The 25,334-nt window shown below is 44.0% G+C and overlaps 1 protein-coding gene across 3 annotated transcripts; it reads right to left on the bottom strand.

The window, feature by feature from the left end:
- Window positions 1-676: 676 nt before the first annotated feature.
- igf2bp3 (insulin-like growth factor 2 mRNA binding protein 3) lies at window positions 677-24,198 on the bottom strand. Of its 3 annotated transcripts, XM_071529301.1 has the most exons (16): window positions 23,672-24,198; window positions 22,610-22,670; window positions 16,407-16,455; window positions 11,809-11,860; window positions 11,403-11,466; window positions 10,282-10,560; window positions 10,009-10,143; window positions 9,258-9,380; window positions 8,317-8,452; window positions 6,340-6,471; window positions 6,037-6,105; window positions 4,627-4,746; window positions 4,406-4,480; window positions 4,034-4,165; window positions 3,712-3,825; window positions 677-1,257 (listed from the first exon to the last, which is right to left on the bottom strand). In XM_071529301.1, the coding sequence occupies exons 1-16, from the start codon at window positions 23,844-23,846 to the stop codon at window positions 1,156-1,158; spliced, it is 1,818 nt and encodes a 605-aa protein (XP_071385402.1). In that variant the 5' UTR covers window positions 23,847-24,198; the 3' UTR covers window positions 677-1,155. The 3 variants fall into 3 exon arrangements, with proteins under 3 accessions (XP_071385402.1, XP_071385403.1, XP_071385404.1); XM_071529302.1 differs by lacking the exon at window positions 6,037-6,105 and having other exon boundaries at window positions 4,627-4,749; XM_071529303.1 differs by lacking the exon at window positions 6,037-6,105.
- Window positions 24,199-25,334: the final 1,136 nt, after the last annotated feature.

The following is a 25,334-nucleotide window of genomic DNA, read 5'->3' as shown; positions in this document are numbered from 1 at the left end:
TTTCTTAAAAAAATAAAAATGTTCAAGAACTATCAGCTTTATAAAGTATACAAAATACCACAAAAGCAAAATAAAAAAGAAAGGAACATTTTTTCTCATATATATATATATGTATATATACATATATATTTAATGTATATATATATATATATATATACATATATAATCATTTTCTTTTCTCTTCTGAGGTACTAGATCCTGAGGTAGTTCAGTAAAATGCATATTAAATTGGTTTTCCTGGGCAGCAGCAGTTCGGCACCGTTCCCCTAAGTGTCGATCGTGGCGCTGCCCTCACCTCTCTAAATATATATGTATATATATATATATATATATATTTATCTATGTATATAGGTCTATCTATAAAATGCATCCGAATTTATAAAATGCCACTATCGATACAGGGGCAGGACACCCATATAATCCACCCTTTCGGGGTCCTGTCCCGAAACAAGAATCTTACCCCTAAACGTGGCCCAACCGGTCTGAGCCAACCCTCCCCCCCAAATAAACCTTTCTCTTGGTCCTACCAGGACGCTGATAGCAATGCCTTTTCCTTTCCACAGAAAACTCAGGAGAGAAAGCTTCATCAACCAATTAAACACTCCATTCCAGGACAAAAGAAAAAAAAATGAAATAAAAAACAAAAAAAAAGTCAACTAAAATTGAAGTTGAACAGAACATCTTGTCAATGTGTGAGGTTTTGAGTACCACACCAAAGGAGGTGATGGGAGGGGGGTCCTTATTTCTTCTTTGTGTTTTCTAGTGTCAAAAAACAAAAAAAACAAAAAATATATATCTATCAGAACACACCCGTGGGGGGAGAGGGAGAGCGGGCGAGGGGTGTGTACGTGTGAGGGCAGGTGACATTGGGAGCCCTCAGAAGTACATTCTCACAGAGATGCAGAGAGGTGAGGTGGGTGGGGGGAGAAGGGTGGAGGAGGAGGGGTGTAGGGTCTCTCGGACACACTTGAAGTCCATCAAGCGGGACAAGGAGGGGTGGATGTTTGGTTGGGTTCCAATGACCTTTGACCCGAGATGAGCATGGCGACCCCTTGTCTTCTCCCCCCTGGACTCTGCTGCATCTGTCCATCTGTCTGTCTTCGGGCAAATTCAGTCACCGTTCCTCCAGGACCGCTGTTTTTTTTATTTTTTTTTTTACTTCCTGCGGGGCAGTGGAGGTTGGGCCCCAGACGTGGGCTTGGGCTGCTGCTGCCTCCTCACCTGGGACAGGATCTCCTGAATCTTCCTCTGGGCCAGCTAGATGCATGGGGAGAAAAGGGCAGAGGTTAAAGGCTGCGGTCGAATTGTCTTTTTTGTTTAGGAAGGTTCCTAACTGAGTGAAACGACCCGGAAGTATCTAAGTGGCAGCCATGATTAGAGCGGTTTGAATTCCCTAAATGCTAAGGAAAGGTGCTTCAATGCTTCCTTACTTAGCTCCTTTAGCATAGGATACACTGGACCATCCTTCACGAAAGGAAAGGAGATAATGCCGTCCCACAATTCCTTGCGGCAGCAATATTTAAAGCAACGCACCATTCGACCGTTCATGAAAACAAACGATCATGACCGACAAGAGATGCAGATCATCATGCAAGTTACCGTTGCTTATTAAGCATTTTCCATCTTATGCCATAACTTGCTAATATACTTATGTTTTGAACTTTCAACAATATGTTAAACCCATAGGCGAACTATGAACGTTACACTGCTGTTGTGATGATCAATGTGAAGTTAACGTTGTAGAGTAACCTATGCTCAGTTTGCATTAGTTATTTCTTCATTCTGAGCATTGTTGTATTGCCAGCCTTTAGGAATATCATTAATTAATTTTACATGCTGAAACCCTTGCCTTACTGTAATAAAGGCCTGTATCAGCCATAACAACTTCAAAGCACAATCAAGTCAACATTTCAAGGTGTTTACTGAGTTGTGTGGTGGTTCTTAAGCTATTATATGCATAGGCTTATAATCAGATCATAATCAGCATATTAACCATAACACCAGAAGTCTGTCTTTCAAGAAAAAGGGATATGAGACGTTTTTAGCCAGATGATGTTTTTAATTCAACATGTTTGAAACTTAAGAATTATGATATGTACAGTAGTAGATTTGTAGGCCTGACATGTTATGCCCATCTTGCATGAATTAAACAATTATTTTCATACAATCATACTAATTGGGATTCATGTCGATAAATATGAGTGGACAGGAGGGTGAGCAACCATTCTCAATGTGACAACCATTTCGTTTCACTTTTGTGACTGGTAGCCTATATTCCTTTATTTCAATTCCAACCTTGGTGATGAAGTAATATTTTTCACCGGGTTGTCCACGTTTATATAGCCTGCATGAAACAACACGGTAAGAACGCACGGGGCGAAGTATCTAAGATGCGCTTTTAGTAGTCCATCTTCGGAGCATTGTAGTTTCACACGGCAGACCCACCTCATTAACATCCGCCGTCGCATAATGACGTAGCCTAGTGTAAGTGCAGTGGAATTCTCTTAGCACCGCGGTTGTCTTTTCCTAAGCCCTTATGAATTCTCCTTCACATCTTTCCTTGACCTCATGACGTTTTTCAACGAGGTCAAGGAAAAGTGGTTAGGAATAGGAGTTAGGACGTATTTTTTTGACTATTTGACCGCAGCCAAAGACGCCATGAAACGGCATCTTTACTTCCTTGGTTTGATGTATGTCCGGTTGAAACAGGATGTTGGGGCGATGTTTGATGTCAGGGAGAGCGAGAGAAAGGCAATTGTATTTGATGGGAGGGGCGGGATTGTTCAAAAATCTGTGATGGTTTTATTGGTTGGAATTTCTATTTACGCCTACTAGTGCAGCATGAGGTCACCATTAAAAATACTCTGATTTCCAGGAAGTACAAGTAACGGAGTTCATTTCATGAGGATTTGAAGCTCGGATCAGAACCCAGAAAGTAACCAAATCAAGAGGATCAAGGACCCATGAGGTCCTTCAGTGATTCCTTATTGTCCTCAGCCTATGCCTTCCATGTACTGGATAAGAACTGAGGCTCCACCCCTGAGACGACCTTGAATTACTAATCAAGAAGAAAGTACAGAGGAGGAAGTACAAATTATTGAGCCAAGATATCAGATGGCCAATATCTACGGAAGAGAATTAGGGCCATGTGAAAATGTGTGTATTTGAGTTCTGAGATTAATCTCAGAAGCCTGAGAATAAAGTCAGAATTCCAAGATTAAAGTCAGAGTTCTGAGAAGAGTCATAAATAATATATACAATGTACACATTATATAATAACGATTCTGACTTAATTCTTAGAATTCTGACTTTAAACTCAAATCAGAACTCAAATTTTTCGCATGTGGCCCTAATCCTCTTCTGTACATCTCTATAGCTGGTGCTTGAAGAAGCTTCCTGGACTTGGACCCTCAAATTGTGCTACCCCGAATTGTGCAACCAATAGACAAGATTAGTCAGTGGGGGTTTGGTTATAAAAGTTAGGGCTTATATATGCAATACAAGCACTCAGCCTGACTGACCCCAGTTGGTTCTTCTGTAAAGAAAGTGACCAGCTCTGGGTTTTCTCCAAACATATCGCACTGCTAGGATCCTTGTTCCATTATACACAGATGGACAAAGATAACCCCATTATTTAACCAAGCCAATGGGAAACCAGACCCGGGGTGTTTGTGTCCTGAAGTAGATCCCCGTTCCCTTTTAGAGACCCACCTGGCTTGCATAGAAGTGTCCGCTGATTTTGACTATGACCTGGTCATTCTCGTCAGGCGTCTGCTCCCTGGGCACCACCACCTCTGCACTGGTCAGGTTCTGCAGCTCGTTCACCTGCGGCCACAAAAAAAAAAAAAAGGAATGAGTAATTAGATGTAACCACCACAACTTTGGCTTGCTTTCCCAAAAGCATTGTAGCAATATCTTTGTCCCACTGACATTCAATGGTACAAATTTGATCTTTGTGCCACATTTGCTTGGCTTCGGGTTTCACAGAAAACTAGGGCAGTGATTAGTGAACCGATGTCTGCTCCCTGCTTACCGTTTTGCCGCCCTTTCCAATGACTCGTCCAGCAGCAAAGGAGGGCACTTTGATGTGCGCCTCCAGCTTCACCTCCTCCTTGGGCCCGAAGAAGTTCTCTTCCTTCAGCTTGCCAAAGATGCGACCCTGAGCCTGCAGCCAGAAAGGTAAGCGTATTGATTACGTGCTATTAATTAGAAACTATGACATTCAAAAACCTTGAGTGTAGCCCAAAAAAGCTCAGCAGTTAAGATTATTTCTATACAGGCTTGCAAAGTGACAGTAGGCTAGTAGATGGGCCAACTTGAACCTTGAAATCAAACTGAACCACACGGCTTAATTCTATCCATTCTCTAAAAAAACAAACAAAAAAAAAAAACAGCTTTCCAATACCTTAAACTGAGCCTCTGGTGGTCCAGCGATGATGACCATCCTCTGTTTGGCGTCCATTCCTTCTGCAGGGGCAATCTGACAGAGGGCAGACAGCCAGCATTAGAAAAGGCAACCTTCACTTATGCTTCCAATTCATATCAGTCAACACTGACAACACTAAGACAGACGGCATCAAGAGGGATCATTGAGATTCAGAACTTCGCCGCCTGTCCATCACTCACCTTGATGGAGGCTCCAGCAAAGCGTGACAGCTGTTTGATGTGTTGACCCTGTTTGCCGATGATGGCTCCCACTGCTAGCGCCGGGATGAACAGGTGAACCGTCTCAGACTCTGGTTGTCCCTGCTGGGTACAAACGCATACAGTTAGCGCTTGGCACCGCTGTGACCACAAGGAAAACATACAAAACAGGCCACTTGCTCAACTCCAGCCACCAATGCGCGAATGCAGAAAGGTTCTACAAGCATAGCTGCCGAAATCTTTAAGCTACATTTGACCTCGCACCCGCTCGAAAAAAATCTCTCGTCTTTCAGTATTGGGTCTACTGGTCATTGGCTGAATTTGGACGATCCTTAAACTGATGATCTGCTTTGAGTACTTGCTGTGATAAGGAAGCATTCTCTAGTTACAGAAGTCTCTCTCTTTCCTCTGCAAACCATCACAACATACTTTAGACATCTCCATTCCAACAGAAAGTGCATAGATCCTATCCAATCCTCAAACTATGGACGCTCTATTCCATTTTGGCCTGATCTGTCCCCCAATGGGAACGTCTTTACAGCACGGGCTGCTTACTCATTTCTGATGCAGAGGAGACACTGTTGTATGTCCCCAACAGCACTGAGGGTTTAGCATATTTTTCACTGCCAAGAGCACAGAGTGTTAGCACTTTGATATTTAAACTTTTAGCCAAATAGTGTCACTTGAAATGGGTTCTCGGTAGTCTCATACTATTATGAGTAGCCACAACCTGAGCTTCCCCACTTGCATTTGCTTGGTGTTGCTACCTGAAAAAGAGGTGGACAGAGGCATATGGGCATGGAGCTTATGTTTTGTCCAGTTCACTCCACAGTGGAGTCAAACCCTATTAGAGATGATTGCATTTATAGATGCCTTGCTGCAAACTGCTACAGCACATCGCTTGTATTAGCAGGGTGTGTGACAGACTTGAGCTCTCGAAGCGGTGGTGGTTGCATCGTCCAACAGGAACAACAAGTAGCACTGTTGGTTTTGGATGAGGCCCAATGTTCCAGTCGATATGTCAGTTGAGGGCACACTAACAACTTGCTTTGGCAAGGGCTTTCAGTGCCCAGGATGTTTTACTTGCCCATTTGAAAAACCATGCACCTTCCTCAACAACCCTGCGAATGCCTCATGTATGACAGAAGTCAAAAAAGAGGTGAAATTGAGCACAAGTACAGAAACCAGTAGCCAAGCGACTGTTGCCCTCCAGGACTTCTGACTCCCCATCCACCAGGTTGAAGGCTGCACACACAGAGGAGTTAGGGCCTGTCTAAAGGTCAAAGATTACTGGGCAGTGGGAGTAGGAGCTTAGATGTGGCACGCCCTGCCCTCTAATCCCGCAGCGAGCAGCCACAAGCCGTGCAAAGCTCTGTGGGACGGGTGACTTACAGCGAGGGGCTGGCTGCTCGCCGACAGCATAGAAGCCCAAAATGGCCCTTCACCCCCAAAGGGGCCGCTCTATAGGAAAAGAAAATCACATGAAACTGAGTCGCCATGGACCCCGAAATGGCTGCTCTTATGGTTAAATGAATGTTAGACAGTTTTCATTGGTCTGGCCCAAGAGTGGCAGCATACTGAGGAGTTTAAAATGGACAAACACAGCCAATCCTGGGTTTATAATGTGTATGGGGCAAGCCACTGTATGTCACAAGATCACCAGGGGGCTTGTCGAAAGAAGAGCCAGATACTTACTCCGAATGAGGAGTATCCAGCGTGGGCTCCCGGAGGCGGGGCGTTGACCATGGAGGGACCCATGCCTGGAGCTCCACCGGGGAACAAACCCAGAGCGTTCAGGTTCAAGCCTGGAATCAGGTTCGACTGGAGCTGCAGATAGAGGAAAACATATCTTTCAACGCTCCATAACTATACATATCAAGTTATATGGACGCACATAACCAAATAGGATTTACCACCGTGACATTCACATCCAGAATAAGGAGCTCAGTGGATGCTTACTGCAGGGTTTTAGTCCCAATTCATCTCCACTCATTTTAAAAAGACTACAGTGAGGAGACCAAGTGTAACTCAAAGCCTGCTGTTTTAGAGGTCGATCCAAACAGTTTGTTTTACCAGAGGTTCTCAGTGGGGATGGGACAATAACCAGTATTACTATATTTCACAGTAAAAAACTAACAGTTATGACACCGCCTCTAATTTTTTTATTACCGCGACCACTATGATAACCGCCGAGTTGTTGGGAATAAACTAAAAACACAGCACAGCCCAGGACTCTTTCGTCTGTCATTTGACGTTTTATCCTCCTCTAATAAATTGTTATATTCATGTTGCTGACTGAGTAAAGTGGATGCAGGTCAGTGGCACTTTGAGACAAATTTTTACTTCTTTTAGATGCTGTTATTTGGATTTTTATGTGTCATTTAAAACTAACTAAACATTGAATTATTGTAAATTGTAGGAAAAAAAAGTCAAATATTTTACATACATATGTTACATATATTCTACAGTCTTACATTAAAATAGGTTTTAAGAAAGTCAAATGTCTTGTGATTGATATGATAAATTAGTTTAAGTAATTGAAGCATATTACTGTAGGCTAATGGTTTTCATCATTAATAATTATCAGGATAATTTTGTATATAGAGATCATTTTGGCCAAGACAATCGTACTATGAAATGTTCATATGGCACAAGCCTAGTTCTTGGGTGATGCACATGACTCTCAGGAGCTGTGCATTATGTGGCTTTATTTTAAACATTCACCATCAAAGCGAGGTAAACCCATTATCTAGTTTCCCCAAAAAAAAAAAGAAATTCCTTCTGGGAGAAAAACAAAATTTAAATTCACATGTACATAAGCATTTGCAAATTGAAACATGTACTGTGAGAAATCTAGGTAAAATCTGAAGTGTGCCAATTCATACTGTGTGACTATAACCATGCAAACAATAGTTAACAAAATGGAGATTTCTAAGTGCTTGTGGCCTCATCATTGCAATGTGCCTCAAATTGCTGAGAAGTCACTCCAGATTGGGACAGAAAAAAACACTACTAGAAACGGTAGGTAAATAAAAAAAATAAATAAAGGACATCAGAGACTCTTCCTCACTCTCCAAATAAAAAAACCAAAAAACCCTTAAAAACACACCTTTTTAAAACTGCTTTTAATCTCCAATTCTCTTCTGGCCTTTTAATTTTAACTTTCTTGTCTTTCTCTCCATTTGAAATGTTTTATTCTCTGTCTTATTCATCGATGTTGTCTGTTATGTGATTTGTGTATCTCGTTTACCATGTAAAGAGTCTTTGAGTATTTAGAAAAGCGCTATACAAATAAAATGTATTATTATTTTTTTTTATTATTATTATAATATTTACCTATAATTTTAACTGTGAAAACTGAAGAGAGAAAAAAAATATATCACCAATTGAGATACGGATAAAGTTTGACACATGCTCCCCTGGTAATACTAGTAAGTACAGAAAGGACCGTGGTCTTAGTTTTCTCCCTGAGGCTCTCTATCTCCACCAAATTTTCAAAATGAGTGTAGTCAGTTATTTTGAAACCTAATTAGTCAGAGGAAACTTGTAGTGCCATGCTCCCTTCCCAACACTTTAGACAAATTAAACCATTAAGAAGTGAACGAATTCACACATCGTTTTTTCCGGAGAATTAACTTCATCCCCCGTCGAGCGAGCGGAAGGAGCACTCACGTTCATGGCGGCCACGTCGTTCTCGTACGATTCCCTGATCTTCTTCATCACCTCCTCCTCGGCCCGCGCACACGCCTCGATGGAGCCTTTCACTGTGATGGTCCGCTCCGGGTTGTACAGGGTCAGGTCCTGCAGACTGGGCAGAGAGATGGGGGGAAAAACATGAGAATAATTACACTAGAGGAACAGATTGTGACAACATGACAGGTGATGATATGACAAAAAGAGTTTGGTAAAAAGGCGTTTCATTTCTCAGCCCCTGTGGTGTGGAATGAGCTCCAGCAGGACCTGAAATTACAGGAGCTGGTCTCATTGAATGATTTTAAAACAATGGTTAAATGTAGGGAGGATGGTGAAAACTGTAATCGTTTTTTCCCATAGTTTAAATTGCTTTTATATGAAACGGTGAATTTTTATCATGTATAATGCTGTAATGTGATGAGATGTTTGTTGTGGCGTCTGTAACTTTGTGCTGCTTTTCTTGGCCAGGTCCGTCTTGACAAAGGGATTTTTAAACTCAATGGAGGCTAACCTGGACAAATAAAACTTAAATAAAATAATTAAAAATTACATTAAAGTCCCCATGAAATGCATTCCCATGACAGTATCTTTCATGGTGACCTCATGCTGCACTAGTAGGCGTAAATATAAATTACTAACCAATAAAACCCACCAGATTTTTGAACAATCCCACCCCTCCCATCAAATAAAATCGCCTTTCTCTCCCTGACTCATATTCCATTGGTTTAGACTTTTGAATGATCCCTCGCTGCATTATGTCCCGCCCCAACATCCCGTTTCAACAGGACATGCATCACATTTTTATAAAGACCACATGAAATGGCATGTTTAATTTCTCGATTTGATTCAAGTGACAGTGAGGTTAGACCATGTGTGCTAGCGTGCCTACGAGTGGTCTGCAGTGTGTCGGATCATCTTACGGTGAGATGGTGATCTTGGTCTCTGTGTCTTGTTCGATCTTCTTTAGGTTGCGGCCTTCCTTCCCGATCAATCGGCCTACAAAGTTGTTGTGTGCAAGGATCTTCAGTGGGATCTCCTCCGTACTACAAAAAAAAAAAAACAGGATGACAGGATGTTTCGTCAAAAGCTCCTCTCTAGTGAACCAACAAAATTCAGATGAAATTTTGTATTTTTCTCACGCTAATGTGTCTAGATCTGCATGCTGTGAACAGTTGATGTCTTGGCATTACTGTTCTATAATGTTCCATGTACAGGCTGTGAAAACAAATTTCCTCTTGGACAATAAAGTATCAATCCATCCATCTAAAAAAAAAAAAAAACAAGTCTGGCAAGTAAATCATTATTATTCATCACCAACAACTGACTTCTGCCAATTACAACAGACGCAGCTGTGCATCCACGACCTGCATACCTCAAACTCATTTTGATTGCAACTGGTGGAGATAAATCACTCACAAGATGGGGTGTTTTCAGAAACGCTTAGAAATTTTAATAGGGCAATTACTGCACTGGAGATAGTCTTTAACATGGAAAAACAAAGAATCCGATTAGGACTAGGCTGTGTTCAGCACAATGGTCATAATTCTGACTCTCGGAGCAAAACTGCTCCTTATCGAGCACCTATGCGCTTACCGAACGACTGGGGATGAATATGTGCTTTTAGTGCAAGGTGGCCCTTTTCTGAAATTTGCTTTGCGCACATAAACTCACAACTTTGTGTCGAGGGCCTCTTTTTGCATGATCTCCATGATGGTTCTGCACGCGTTGGAGCAGCCTTCAGGTGTGGAGTGGACTGTGATGGGCTTCTCTGCTGCACCCGCGTTCTCTTTTCTGTGGATGTCAATCCTGGGGAGAGAAGAGAGAAGTAGAGAGTCAACCTCACTGGTTGTCAAACGGCACAAAAGAGGAAAGGACTTCAGATTAACATTTCTAGTCGCTGTGGCAAAGCTCAAAATAACTTCTGACATGTCTGAACGTACGTACTTTGAGTGGGTCTGTTTGGTGATGTTGCGGATCGTGGCGCCCTCCTTGCCGATAATTGCCCCTACGAACTGTGTGGGGACCAGCATGCGCAGGGGGACGTCTGACTGCAGTTTGGGTCGGGCGCCCAGACCCGGGGAGCCGGAGCGAGGGGGGCCGCGGGGAGGGAAGCCTCTCCTGCCCCCCATCGGAGAGGCCTCTGGTGCGGCCGTCTCATCTGGGATATAGGACACCTTCAGCGCGTAGTTCTCCATCATGAATCCATTCAGCTTCTCCATCGCCCTGGGGAGCGTGAAGAGACGTCAGTCAAAAAAAAAAAAAGCAGGGTAAAGCTCTTTGGCTGCCACTGGTTGGGTTCGATTCAACAACACAGGAAGGCTTTTAGGAGCGAGTTGTGGGGTGAAAAGCTGTCTGACTGGCTTCACTTTTGTAAATACAATCACTGCCATCAGTGTAGGCCCAAAGCACAACATTCAATTCAGGCAATCAACAAAAAAGGTTTTAGTTTGATTACTTGACCTCCCATCTCCTTGTCTCTAGTCAACAGGAGAATCCAAGGAGCGGGGAGATGAAGGAAAACAAATGAGACTTCAGGCCTAAATGATACGATTCAAGTCTCGAGTGATGGCCACAAGAGACCGCGAGGGCCGAGAGTTCGCAACTACAAGCCCAGCTAACTGAGGGGCAGTGGCCAAACACCACTGCTCATGGCTGGAGGGAATTCACACTTTAATCTCAAGATGGCATTCACGCTTAATACAAGCCTGCCTCCTCACCCTGCAGGATAAAGGTTGCCAATGAAGCAACCAATTAGGCCTCGAGCCTCCTACACCCACTCGTGCAGAGAGCAGCGCTGCAGTGTGATTCCTGTACACCAGGGGGCACCAGATGGCTAATATTTCTCCCCCATCATTGCATGTCAAATTAAACGGGACTGCTTGTTGGAAAAGAGGAAATCAGGTGCACTACAAGGAAAACTAGACAGAGGAAGTGGATGTAATTTCCAATACAGAATGATGGGGAAAGTGGAAAAACGTCAGCAGATCCATGTCAAATGCATCAAGACAGATAAGTTGGATGTTAATGGTTGTGCAGAGTGTGTGTGTGTGTGTGTGTGGACTCACAGCCTGGCCTGGTCCTTGGCTGCGTATCGAACGTTGACTACTGCAGTCTCTGTGTCGGTGTTCACTGTGTGAGAAAACGGGGAGTAGAGTCAATACACAAACCCATACAATGACAGTGAGACACCAATTTACCACACTGAGTGTCAATAGAAAATAACTATTCTGAAGGTTCTTCAGTGATGTAGTTTATTTGTTCTAAATAGGTAAACTGAAACTATAGAACTCAAACTGGGCAGATCTGCATGATGGAAAAAAAAGGAAAAAAAACAACAACAAAAAAACACATGGCACAAATGACAAATTCCAAATCCAATTTGATGTGGTGTGTTTGGGGAGGGGGTGGTTGAGTTCCATCCAAAGCAGACTAATGAAACAAAGCGGAGACAAGAAGCGTGTCGGTATTTACCTTGTTCACAGTTCTCCACTCCACCGTACTGAGCTAGCATACCGTCCAAAACCTGAGGGGAGGGGAGAGAAAAGGCCCGATCACTCAGAGACCCGGCAGGTCTTGCCCAGATCCAGTCAGTGAGCAGAAGAACCAGCCCAGCTCACTGAAAGGACACAGCCCGTTAACTTTGAACCCCGGAGTTCAACGTGGAGTATCTGGGTTTGCTGCAGTATTGTGCTAACCATGTCCCTCAAATTTTGGCATTTTCTCCCCTTTTTTCCTCACTTGAGTTTACGTGGTGCTGAGTGAGTTTCATAACCCTATGAAACCATTAAACAAATACCTAATTTCAAAAGGGCACAGGTGTTCATTGGACATAACCATTTCTGAAAACCTAAAGTAAGTCATCCAACAGCAATACAACAGCATAGGTGACCAATTCAGCAAAACTTGATGGCAGAAAGTATTTTGCTTTGCATTTACTTGATTGACTTAAAGGATTTGCTGGTAAAATATTTAAATCTACTACACATTTCCTAGCCTGTTTGACTCATACATCCATAAAGCAGCAAGCAGAGAAAATTTGCCTTTTATTAGAAAACAAATCCAACGGCACGGCCAAATCAACCCAGCCACCAGCCCAAATCTGCCAACCACGGGATTTGAATTCATAGATGTGATCAAATGTGGGCGAGAGGGAGAGCGAGGGTTCTAAGCTAAGCCTACATGCCCAAGACCTCCAACCATGCTCAGTCAAATCCAAGGCCACACCCCCAACAGCTCAACCCCCCTTTCTAGCCAACCAGACTGTGTCCCTGCCCCCCCACTCCACCAACCCACCAACCACGCAACCTCCCGCCTCTCTGCCATCTCTAATCCCCATCATTGGCTGCTCCAGCACTGATATGAGAGTTCCCTAAAGCCAAGAGCTGCTAGCTCCCGACTGGCTGCTGCGCCTGTCCGTCTGCGGGGCTCGGCCAATAGGAATCCAGGCCATTCAGGAAAGGGTGGGGTACATTCCAGCAGGAAGCAGTGGCTGGGGGAGGGGTGCGAGTTCATGCTACACATTCTGTGAGTCGGCGGCACATGGAGGGGAAGGGGGAAAAAGTGCAGGCCCACCCACCCACTACAGCTCGTGAACACGCCACTACTCTCACCACCATTCTGTGGCTGTAGGGCCGTACGCACCGTGACACATCGTCTTATCTACCTGATAAGATGCATGCGAGGCCTTTACATGAAAAAGATCCCAGTCTATTCCGCGCCTCCATTCTCCCAGTCCCTTCCCCCCCTCGGAGGGAAAAAAACCCTCCATGTCACCTTTTGAGAAAGCAGACAGCTCGCTCGCTACATGCTAGGAACATGGGTGGATCTGGAGCTGCAGTTGAGGGACATGCGTAGGCAAAGCAAGCCCACCATTACAAAGCACAGAGCCTGTCCGTAGCCATTTGATCAAGGGGAGTGAATGAGGCTGAAATCTAAAGCCATGTATACGTCCAACATCTTACAACCTTAATATTTAAAAAGAGCACATATTGTAGCATTTTACAATTCCATGTGAAATTCTCCATTATGCTCCATGTCTTAATATAGAGCAGAAAATTAAATTCAACCACAAAACACACAATGCACGTGCCACCACAGCAAAACCTCCACAGGAAACCTTTGAACTGAGGAGAAAAAAAAGAAATGTCATGTATTGTTGTGTTACTGGCACGTAAGATTCCAAATATAAATATATAAACAGTGGAATCTTGAGTTTATGCTTTATCTGAAAAACAGGTTCAGTGCAAACTGTCTAAGCATTTATAAAGATTTCTGATAAATTTATTTTCAAAGCACATTAGTGTGTAATTAATGGGAGCAGAATGTGTAGCTGATATTAAATAGAAAAGAGTCTAAATAAAAAGATCTGCTCATCACATGCAGGGAAGAAACAAGACATACGATGCGTGAACACACGCTCAATCGACTGTTGCTCAATATTCTAAAAAAAAAAAAAACAACCTAAAAAAAACAACCTAATGGACAGTGCATAAAATAGGCCACGCCCATCGTGGGGGAAACCGCTACACCGCTTTCCATTCACCTTGTGTGACTGAATGTACATCATTGTCATTATTCCCCAAATTAAACATGCCTAAAAGTTGTTGTGTGGTGGGCTTCACAGCCAACAAATTTAAAAACCGTGAATTACAGTTTTTTGGGCTCCCGAGTTAAAAAAGGGAGCCGTTTAGAAGAAAATGGGGATCTACGTTAGGCCATAAGGAGAGAGGCGCTGAGTGGTACATGGTAGAAGTGGGGGAAACTTTGGGACCCTGAGACTAGGTACACTTATAATGTGGCCAGCATTTTATCACTGGTCAGTAACTTACCAGTAATTATCTAGTTATATTCTTGTAAGATAACCTGAATGTTAAAATGGGTTTAAAAGCTGCATGCTGTCCTAACATTAGGCTGCTACTAAGCTAACATTACTGAGCCAATTCTTCTCTATAAAACAGATGAGTTGTATTCATGTGTGGGTCTCAGGATATTTTGCTCTGTATTGACTGCCAGTCCAGGGTGCAAAAGTAATGCGAAATCTCACTGACTTGTTAGCCAACATAAGAGTTAACTTAGCAACAATCCACTTAAATAACCAATGTCACGTCAGCGTCGCGCATATAGTCTGTAAAGCATAGCTGCATTTCCAATTTTTAAATATGACGTGAAATTATTCAAAGCCAACGTATTATCTTACCTGGTCATTAAATTAAGTAGTGGTAAATGTCGAAATATTTCACTTCAGGCCACTGTGTGGGATCATTTATCCAGCTTTATTGAAAAAGGACATTGATGGAGGCCAATTAAGTTCATTTTTTCAGTGTACCTTCTCCTCTCTGTTGGAGGCAGTGTGCTGAAATAATTCTTTGACAGACTTGTCTACTCGAAAACAGGAAAAACCTTGTCAGGCTGTCCATATCTGTTAAGATTTCCTCCTGATCGCCACTTCGTTAGCGATATTGTTTTCCCCACGGTGGGCGTGGCTTTCGAAGTATGACGCGCTCTGCAGTGTGTCTAACTCAAGGAATTTGACCACATTGCTCACCATTTCTATTGATACCGCTGTAATTGATTTTTACATGATGAGACAGATAGCTGTTGACCTGTTAACCCTTTATAGAAAGCCAGCAAAGTGGACGGCATTTGAGAGGAATCTTGACTCCCAGTTTTAGTGCTTGTGTCGCAATCTGAATAATTTGCTGTAGTCACCTGCTCTTTCTAGGATGATCCAATAAATAAATCATCCGAGTTCCACTAGCACAATATCATACAACTGAGAACAGTTTTGCATGATTTCAATTCAAACAGTGTTTTCTGTAGAATTTTTTTAGCAGATGATTACTGGGGGCGTTTTTGATTCTGATAACTAGACTTATTCCCAGATCAGGTCAAGTAAGTGTTGCAGTTTAAGAACGGCTCTGTTTGGATAGTTATATCATATATGTACAACTGTGCTGTATTTGCAATTATATTTGTTATTTTTTTGGGGCGATCTCAGCAATAAGCCAGATTAAGTTTTTCTAAATGTGGGGACAATCTTCCAGCTGTGTGTGTGTGTGTGTGTGTGTGTGTGTGTGTGTGTGTGTGTGTGTGTGTGTGTGTGTGTGGTGGGGGCAAACAACCGCTAAATGAATGTAAAGGACACAATGGAATGTGCAATGCAAAACTAAATAAAAAATAAAATGGTTGAATGTTTGACAAAAAAAAAAATTTTTTTTAGAAAATGCCCCATACAGTAGCATTCAAACTTGTGGACTTTTGCACAAACTTGTGCCAGGCCAAATCAAAGCCCCCCCCCCCCGCCACCACCCCCACTGCATGAATGTTTCACAACCACTCAGACAATACACCCGGGTTCGTTTTAATTTCATTTCCATGTGAGTTTTTCGCAAGAAAAAGCATGGTGCACAGCCTTCACTCATAGACCAACTCATGTGATCACTATTGAAATAAGCCATGACAGCACAATTCAACAGTCATTACATTTCTCATTTGAGCGCATCAGATATCCTATGACCAGAGGACACATTCAGACACAAAAACGCAGAGCATTTTGGATTGCATTAAAATCACACCTGGTAGGTAGGTAGCCAGCAAGGGTGAGAGTATGTTACAAGGATCGTGTAATTAGTTAAAGCCTCAAAGATGAGTGTGGGACAGCCAATGCATGTGCAGATCCTCCTCGCGTGAAGGAGTGAATCCTTTTGAAAGCTTCCAATGCCTTTGTCCAACTAAACCTGACCGCCTGTCCAGCCTGTCCTGTCCCTACCCAAGTTGCTGTGTGCATAAAGTGTAAAAAAACAAAAAAAGGGAAGACTCTGCTCAATCTCTGAAAATGACACATCTACATTATCCGGTTCCAAATGGCATTAGTAATCATTTCTGTTGTACAGCTCTAACCCAGTGGTCGGAATGTTATGCTGGCCTGAGCTGCAACCCCGTTCAAAATGAACGGAGAGGGTGCTCAGCTCAAACCCGAGGGGAGGCACGGTGGCTCCGGAGGCCGCTAAATGAGAGCCCAGTTTGGGCTGCCCCGCCCTGGAAGCAGTTAGCAGCCTGTTAGCACTCACCTCCCACTGCATGTGAGGCGGGATGTTCCTGATCTGCAGCTTACAGCTCCTGGAGAGAGAACAAGGGAGGAGAGGGTGTGTGTGTGTGGTGGTGGGGCAGGGGGGATGGACAGAGGAGGAGGGAGAGAAAGGAAGAAATTGAGAGCAAGGTGGATGGGAAGAGAGACGAGAGATGGGGGAGAGTGACAGAGGAAGAGGGGAGACAAGAAAAAAAAAAAAAAAATTGCGCAGTTAGTCATAGGGTAGTCAGCAGCACCGGGGGTACAATGAGATAAATGACAAGACGAAGGCATTCTGTAAAACCTTCCTGTTCTCTCTTCTGACTGGAGAGACACAGGCCGAGGTGGAGAAGCTGTGGATACGACTCCTGCTTTAATACCATTCCCAGCCCAGCAGGTGCACCGCACACCCCGGGTCAGACATGGGACGAAGGGATAGAGGCACAGAGGGTGAAGGGGCGATTTAGGAGTTTAGAATCACTGCTGGGTGGCCTAAATTGAGGGGAGGGGGGGGCTGTGCTCCAAATTAAAAATCAAGCTAAATGTGCTTCCCTCCCACCCCCCAAAACACCCATCAGCACTGACAACGAGAAGAGGAAGATGGGGAAGAAGAGCAGGACAGTGAAGGAAGGGAAGGGAGGAGCAACAGAGGCATCAAGGACAGAACAGAGGGAAAATTAAAAAGGATGGAGACGGGGGGGAGATCAACACCGTGAATGTCTTGTCTGCTCACTTTTAGTCAAGCATGTGCTCATAGCATTACACCAAGAGGTTTCAATACCATGGCAAGGCTCAACCCCACACTTTTCTCACCCTTTGCAGCCAATACAGACACTTAGCCAGGAGTTGCATCAAAAAGAAAAAGAGGGGTGGGGTGGGGGGTGCCAAACGGAAACCGAGGGGAATCTCCGCTAGCCGCGTCACAGTAGATGATGGGAAGATTCAGAATGGAGTGCTTGTTCATATCAGCTACAGGAGTGTGCACATATACAGCAGAGGCAAGTGGAGACAACCAATTACAACAATGGTGCTGCTGCGCGCTATCACGAGGAACAAGCAGCCTGCGTCCAGCATGACAAAAATCCCAATTCATCTAGTTCCTTTTGGCACAGAGATTCCCAATTTAGATATGCTTGTGTGGCACTGGAATTGAAGACAAAAGTGTACAAGAGTGTGAATGTACCGGGTATGTTTGGAGGTCATGCAGACAATGGAACTTGTGGATCAATATGAGTCACACACAGTTTCACAAGTGTTCGCTCGGACGTAGATGTTATATAAAAATGTGAGAAAAGTGCAGGCCATTCCAAAGTCCACCGCCTGTTGACACACACAAACCTAAAGGAACACAATGTACATACAGCTGGAAGCTGAGGCATGAACAGTAACACACACACACACAATGTGGACGCACAAACTCTGACCTCAAACCTTTTACACACGGACACCCCACACACCTGGAACATACCCTGCATACAATAATCAACCAATACAAGTTATATGGTGTGTTGACTATTTATATGGTAAAGACTTTTATGGTAAAAAGCTATTTTATACATACATTTCGTATTCTTTTCTCAAGCTTCGCCACACTGTTAAATGTAACATTCAAATGCAGCTCATCTACTTCTGCAAACTGTTCAATAGCTAATGGTTGTATTGTAATCTGCTGTTTGGGAAAATAATGCCTTAAAACACGCAGCATCCATCCACTCAGCTCACATTTAGCCAACATAGTTTATACGAGACAGAAGAGCATCGAGCACAGGTTAGAAAAAAAAAAAAAATTCAATTCAACACACACCCACCACACATTCAAGCACATCCACACACTAGGAGAGAGCACACGTGTGCAACATAGGCCGCAATGGAGATTCCTCAGCAAGTCACCACCACCACAATCAAGCTAGCTGTAGTTCAAGTGTATACAACATATTCAATTTGAGACATTAGGAAACTACTTAATTCTAAATGGGCAAATCGTAAAGAAAATTCCCAAATAGCTTCCAAGAGGAATTCCAGCCCTTTCCGGCCCACTGTGCCATTCCTGGCTGATCCGGCCCCCTTCCCACCCCCCACCATTCTGTATGCTCTGCATTGCGGTGGGAACGCCATGCGAAATGTGCAAATGCACCAACCACTTCCAGTCGGATTAACCTATAGCTCCACACACGGAGGAAGTCAGCCAGGGTGTGTGTGTGGGGGGGTGGGGGGGGTGTACATTCCCTAGCCCCAGCCTTTGATTTGGGAAGGGGGGTGGGGGGGGGAGGTACTAGCCCTGTTCCAGGGAAGGGTAACAAGGGCCCTCTCTGCCCTGTGGGGGTGGGGCCCCGTTGCCATGGACACGGACAAGTCCACTGACAGGAACATGTCGAGCGGGGTTAAAAGTGGGAGGGAGGGAAGGAGGGGAGGGCCAGGAGTGACTGGGGTTGGCTCGTCATGTGATGGCCAGGAGGAGGCCGGGCTCCTTATTTACTTTTAAATTCAACCAACATTCTACACATTCACCCCCCACCTCCCCCGCAGCCCAGCTGAGATCTATGGGCCTGCACTGTGGAGTTTGTGCGCACAAGTATGTGTGTGTATGCACACACGTATGCAAGCGTGCACATGCATCTGTAAAAACCACAGGAGGAATCCCAAGCGGAGCACCGTGAGACTGCGCCACACCCGTGTTCGTCTCCATTTCTCTGCCATCCAGCCATACTGTAGCACTATACGTCAATACCAACAGGGATGGTGAGAGACGGACAAGATCTGTGCTCAACGCCCATCCCCAGCCATTGACTATTCAGTATGCAGAGGTTCTGAATGACTGAACTCCACACAGCCTGGTTTCCTTTCCGCTGCCCTCTCACAGGCCATACATGCACAGTCTGCACCCAATAAGCTACATTCAACACTTCCATTTGGCTAGAATGATTGCAGAAATGTGATAAATTGTGATTACCATAATAATTAAGTATCAACAGTTAGAAATGCCTCAACTTCTGTAAAGAGCATTACTTTTGCCCCCCCTCCCCCCCCCAAAAAAAAAAAAAAAAAAAAAAATTTAAATAGACAAAAACAAGGCTACAATGTCACTTTGATATGAGCTTAGGAGGAGGGAGAGTTGAGGAACCTTTGCCTGCAGGCTGGTTGAAACAAGGGGCCACATTCACAATTCTTTGCACCCCAAGTCTCAGTCCCAAATCCCTGTTTCGCAGGTGGGGCCCCACAGTGACCCCGTGACCCAGAATTCTTCTAATAAGAGCCAGGAGCTATTTCTCCAACCACAATAGCCCTGCTACGATCTACACTGTTGTTGTCTCGCAATTTATAGATCTTAGTTTTTACTGCTGGGTTTAAAAAAAAAAAAAGAAAAAAAAAAAGGCTGTTGGGGGGGAAAAAAAAAAAAAAGGGGGTAGCAGTGCATTAGCAAAAGGGTTGAAACTTTACACCACTTACTGAGAACTCAATTGTTAAGGCCCATTTGTGTTTTTAAAAAATAAAAAAATCCTGCTTTGTCAAATGTACACCTATGACCATATGCCCTCTATGACATCTGTCTCTCATTCTCTCTCGCACACACAGTCACATTTGGGGCCACCTCTCCTAAAACCATGCCATTTTCTTTCTTCCTGTACTTGTGACTAACAGGGTGTGTGTGTGCGTGGATGGACTAGCTAGGTTTAGATTTTTTTTAAATTTCCTCAACAAGAGAAACATAATGACCAAGGAAGGTAGGTCCAAGAGAGTATACAATTTAAAAAAAATAAAATAAAAAGGACACTGCTACAACTCAACAGTTTGGCTTATAATTAAGGTCAAAATTAAATATTTATGAGTGAGTAAACAAACCAAACATTTAGTGAACTAATAATTGCTGGCCAAATTACATGTATAGCTACAATTTTATGTGGGACAGTTGTGATCATAGACCAACATGCAATCCACCACACTTTTATAAAAAGCTAGGTCAATAGTGGAAAAATAATGGCCATTTTAATGGAAATAGATACACCTGTAAGATTCTGATCAGTGCTGGAAGCTCTTATTGTACAATTGCCACACTTTAAGAATTAAAAACTTTAGAGGCACATTGTCAGACAGTGGAGAGTGGGCGTCATCTTTAAATGCCATGTTTAAAAAAAAAATAGATATCCATTTTCACATAGCAAATTCCACAGCACACATACTTTTTTTTTTTGAAGTTCAATAGAGTGAAATGTCTATAATATAATGAGAATAAAATGGCTGAAAAGTTTAACAGCCATAGAAGAGAATACAATACAGCTGTGGACAAGATTTTTTTGGATGAATTACGTTTTGTATGTTGTTGCTGCATACATTTTCATAAGTCGCTAGCCAACGCTGCAGTAGGAATGATAATGTAGTGCAGCCAAGCAGGAGACAGTGTGGGCTTTTTGGCCACAGCCATGACTAAGTTCAGAGAAATGTACCATCAGAAACCTTGATTAAATATGTGTTTTCCCCCCCAACATCAAACAGCACGCTCCTCAGCATCCAACCCCATGCACCCTTGTCTTTGCATGTACCCCAAGCTGCGGCCATCCCACCCTGCTCCCTACTAACGGCTCTGAGGCTCTGCCTGCCTGCTACAGCACTTCCCCTTCCTGATGGGTTCAAAGGTTAAGCCACGGTGATTGGCCAAGCCCCCAGCTGATACTCAGCAGGCTGGAATGCAAAAAGGGGCCCCAGTGTATGACTGTGTGTGTGTGTGTGTGTGTGTGTGTGTGTGTGTGTGTGTGTGTGTGTGTGTGTCTAGCCTATACTCAGAATACTGTTCCCATTGACTACGGATATCGTTCCTGTTGTAAAGGGAGGGCACATTTTACTTTTTTTGAAGTATGGCTGAAACTTGACTCTATTGCTGCCATGACCAGCAAAACAGACTATACTAATACAAAGCAACGTCATACGTTTTCATGGTCAATAATTCGTGCAGGAAGGTCAGAAAATTTGACCCAAAATTCACATTTAGCTCACCTGGTTTTTATCCAAGCAAAACCTAGTCACTAGCCTGCTACGCTTTAGGCCACCAGCCTACCAGCTGCCAGGAAAGCTTGTATGGTGCTCAGAGTTGGAAAAATACATTCAAATTGTCAAATAAAATAAATTCGCCATCCAGTCCAGTATCACGTGAACGCATTCTAAAAATAATTTAATCCATCATTTTATCAATTTCAGTATATAGTTTCATAACCTACGTGTTCCACCTCGGTTTGCTGATTTCAAACGTGGCTTATTCCTTTGCGTTTAACACCAGAACATTCAATTAAAATTCACACTGAGATACACAACGACGTATAGAAGGAGTAATGCCTCTCAGAAATCATTAGAGCAATTACCAAGCAAGAGCCATTTTAATTTAATCCAAGAAAGGATTAATTATGACCGAAATGCGCCACTACTAAAAAATGTACGCACACAAAGCCAAATAACCCCCAATCTTTTACATCTCCAGCACAGATTAGATAGGCCCCACGAAATAATAATCGTGGCAGATTTATGGAAATCATTCATCACTGAAACACGACAGGCCAGTGGCTACAGGGGTCTACTCTCAAACTGAGGTTTTCCGTGACTAGGGCCCCAAACCTCCCATTCCACTCGCGTTTGGGAGTCCATCTCATGCAACAGCACAATGTGTGGAGAGGAGGGCGGAAGCGCAGGGCAGGCAGGGAGAATGACGGGCAGATCCTTCTCAAATGGACGACTCCACCAGGCCTGTACGCCTCAAATCCAGCCTGCACTCACTCTACACACATTTCATTCAGCACATCTGAGCCTTCACAGATCGCCCTGTTGGTAGTAGCTCACGTCGTACCACGCACTGGGCTTCAGTAAAAATTAGCAGTGGATGGGGCAGTGAAGAAATACAGGCCTATGCTGGTTAAAACCATATGCACAATGGTTTTAGGAGCAGCACACAGCCATGGCGAGGGGAGGGAGCGTACCACCATACGCCCCTTTCATTTGACCCCAACGCATTCAGAAAAATGGCATCTCATTTTGCCAAAATAAAAATACTTAGACCCATTAATTCAGCAGCGTCCACCGACGACGTAAACACACAAGTCCAGCAAATCTCACTTTTTAAAAAAGAAAACGATAGTTATAGAAAATGGCTGGAGGAGGAAAAAAAAAAACCTGGAGCCCCCACGAGTTGATCCAAGCACTATTTAATAAAACTGGACGTACCTTTGACGTTTAGGGACCGAGTGCTCCACTTCGAGAACTTTTCCATGAAGTTCAACTTTACCTAGGAAAGCAAATAAAACATTTTTTAATTTCACTAATAGTTTTGTCTCCCAGCAGGCCTCGTCTCTTTGCTTTGAGAAAATGCCTATAGTCCTAATGTTTACAACTCATTTTATGGAGTGCAGTAAAATATAAACACAGACATATGGACAGATGACAGAGAGCTGGATATTTTCAGGTTAATGCGATATTTTAAGGACAAATTACTGAAAATGTGGGGGGATAGTAGAGTAGCACAAGGACACAGCAAATGGGCTAGACATGAGCCCAATTCGTAAAATTATACGAGTTTAACCCAATTGTTACGTGGCCTATTTTAACAGGCGTAACTTTAGCTTAATAACAAGCCATGACACAAAATAAATAATATACAAAGGCAAATGGTTGTGTGGCTCATTTCGTTGGCCTGCATTTGACCAACACAATTAAACCACCTGGTGTGTCAGCATGGGCGGACTGGCTCCACTATGTGCTACAATGTAACAAGTTAGGGCCACTGGAGAGGGCCTGGACTTCGAAACCTGGGCGAGAGTGCAAGTTCAAAAGGAGGCTGATGAAAGCAGCAACACACTACAGCCTCCACTCCTAATCGTGTCAAAGTGGGCTGTGTGATAGAGCCCACAATAAGGTTCACTTCACGGCGTCCACAGCCCGCAGCCTATGCGCCCCGCTGCTCAGTGTCTGAACGGCGTAACCTACAATAGGGAAGCCTTGGTATTCCCATCCCCATGATTGTGTTTACTCGACCATTTTATCAAGCTAGACCCAATGAAATTACGAGCGCAGGGTTTCAGTGGAAACCTGGGCAGCCGTGTATCTGCGTCCACGGTGTCAAAAGGCCAAGTAAAGGTTGTGGGAGAGAAAGAATTGCTTGGATACACCCCCCCACCCTACAAGACTACATGCATTTCTCATAGGGGCCCTGAAGTAAAGCAATCTCCACACAATTGCAGCAGTTCGGGCGTTCAAATAACACTTCCCCCCCAAAAAATAAATTCTCACCTGAAAGAACATCAATGGCCTTCATTGCAACCTTCTCGTCCGGGCAATCCACGAACGCATAGCCAGTTTTGACAAGAAATGGACCACTGTGCGGAATCTTCCACTGCTCAAAGATAGTTTCCAAGTCCTCCGCGCTCGCCTCTTCGCTCACGTTGCCAATGTATAGCTTATTCATGTTCTGCGCCGAAAAGGACAATCTTTACGCTGGGGGAGAGATAGTTATTTGCTCTCTCGGATGTGCAGTGTTTGGAGTAGCCTAAATCGCCTTTACTACTACGGAGTGGCCGTGGCGTGCTTCCCGGTCGTTCAAGCCACAGATAGATTTAAACTGGCAACCTCACAGTGCGTTTGCGCTCCCTTGCCCCTCTATCTCTATCGCGCAAAAAATAAATTCTCAATTATTAATCTCGTGTCTCCAAACGATGGCGGGCTGGGTGAAAAGGAGGAGAAACTACTTTGTGTCTTCCTCCAAAACCCCTTGGCAAAGAGACAGAGAATGTCACACACGGTAAGGCTGGCGCCCGCCTCTGAGTAGAACCTAGAAGAAGAAGAAGAAGAAGAAGGGGGAGAAAAAAATCCTCGCCTATTCCGGCTTTTTTGAATGAGCCACGTGTTCAAACTACAAATCAACCCCACACGTGAGGAATCCCAATTGCTCAATTAAGTGTTTTGGGATTGGGGAAAATTGCACGGGAATCTGGGGTGGGGACAGCAGAGGGGAGTGGAGAAAAAAGGAGGGGAAGAGTGGATTGGTGTTGGGAAAAAACCTGGCGAGCTGTGCGCGTAAAGGGATTCCGTGAGAACCCAGTGTATCTTTTACTAGAATCACATTCGTGTGCCTTTCTCTGCAAACCCTCGATTCTCATTGGTCGGCAGGGAAATAGTAAAACGGCAGTGCGCTCACGCACGCCCATAGCAGGGGGACGCTGATATTGCGGGGGCTTGTGCGCACGGCTGTGCTGGTAAGTGCGCTGTACGGATGACACAGTAGGAGGAAAGGGGGTGGGGCCATTCATAAATGATATTGCACTATATTGTTAAATTGCATACATATGGACACATTCAATTTGAGGACTCTAGAATAGGGAGGGCCCTGCGTCGCTTCTTGGGCCCTCAGTCAATATGGGAATGACACGTACTAGTATCCAAATGACGGCATCCATCTTCTCCAACAAGATTGGAGCCAGTCCCTGCCTATGATCCACAATTCAAAGTCCAACAGCACGCCCGACTTGCCCGTGGTCACACTAAATGACATTGAGGGGGCGTCTTTGGGCGAGATGACTGCTGCCACGCCACTTATTTTCCCCTCAACTTTCAGGCCATTTGGAAAAACTGGAAAGGGCTCGGCCGATCCGACTGAATGCATATGGCGAATCCTTTCTCCTATACCTCCGGCATGGGTCTGTGCATGCTCTGAAAGAGGGAGGGGTCTCCTACAGAAAAGTGCCCCTAGCGTCATATGTAACGCACAGCCCAAATGAATCACATGTGGAATACATGTCTAAAATATTATACAACGGTCAATAAGATAAGTCGTAAATCACAGTCAAAGGCCGATAGGTTACTCGTAGCTCAGCCTACAGAGAATGGGCTTATTATTATTGTTAATCCATACCTGTTGAATAATGGCGGATAGGTTGTCAACCCAGGACTTCTCCAA

This window comes from Centroberyx affinis, unplaced genomic scaffold, assembly GCF_046629955.1.
Source record: "Centroberyx affinis isolate AG114_WGS23_722 - 3 ecotype Tasmania unplaced genomic scaffold, CSIRO-AGI_Caff_v1 ptg001778l_1, whole genome shotgun sequence".
NCBI classification, from domain to species: domain Eukaryota; kingdom Metazoa; phylum Chordata; class Actinopteri; order Beryciformes; family Berycidae; genus Centroberyx; species Centroberyx affinis.
This window is presented reverse-complemented; position numbering and strand designations above follow the sequence as displayed.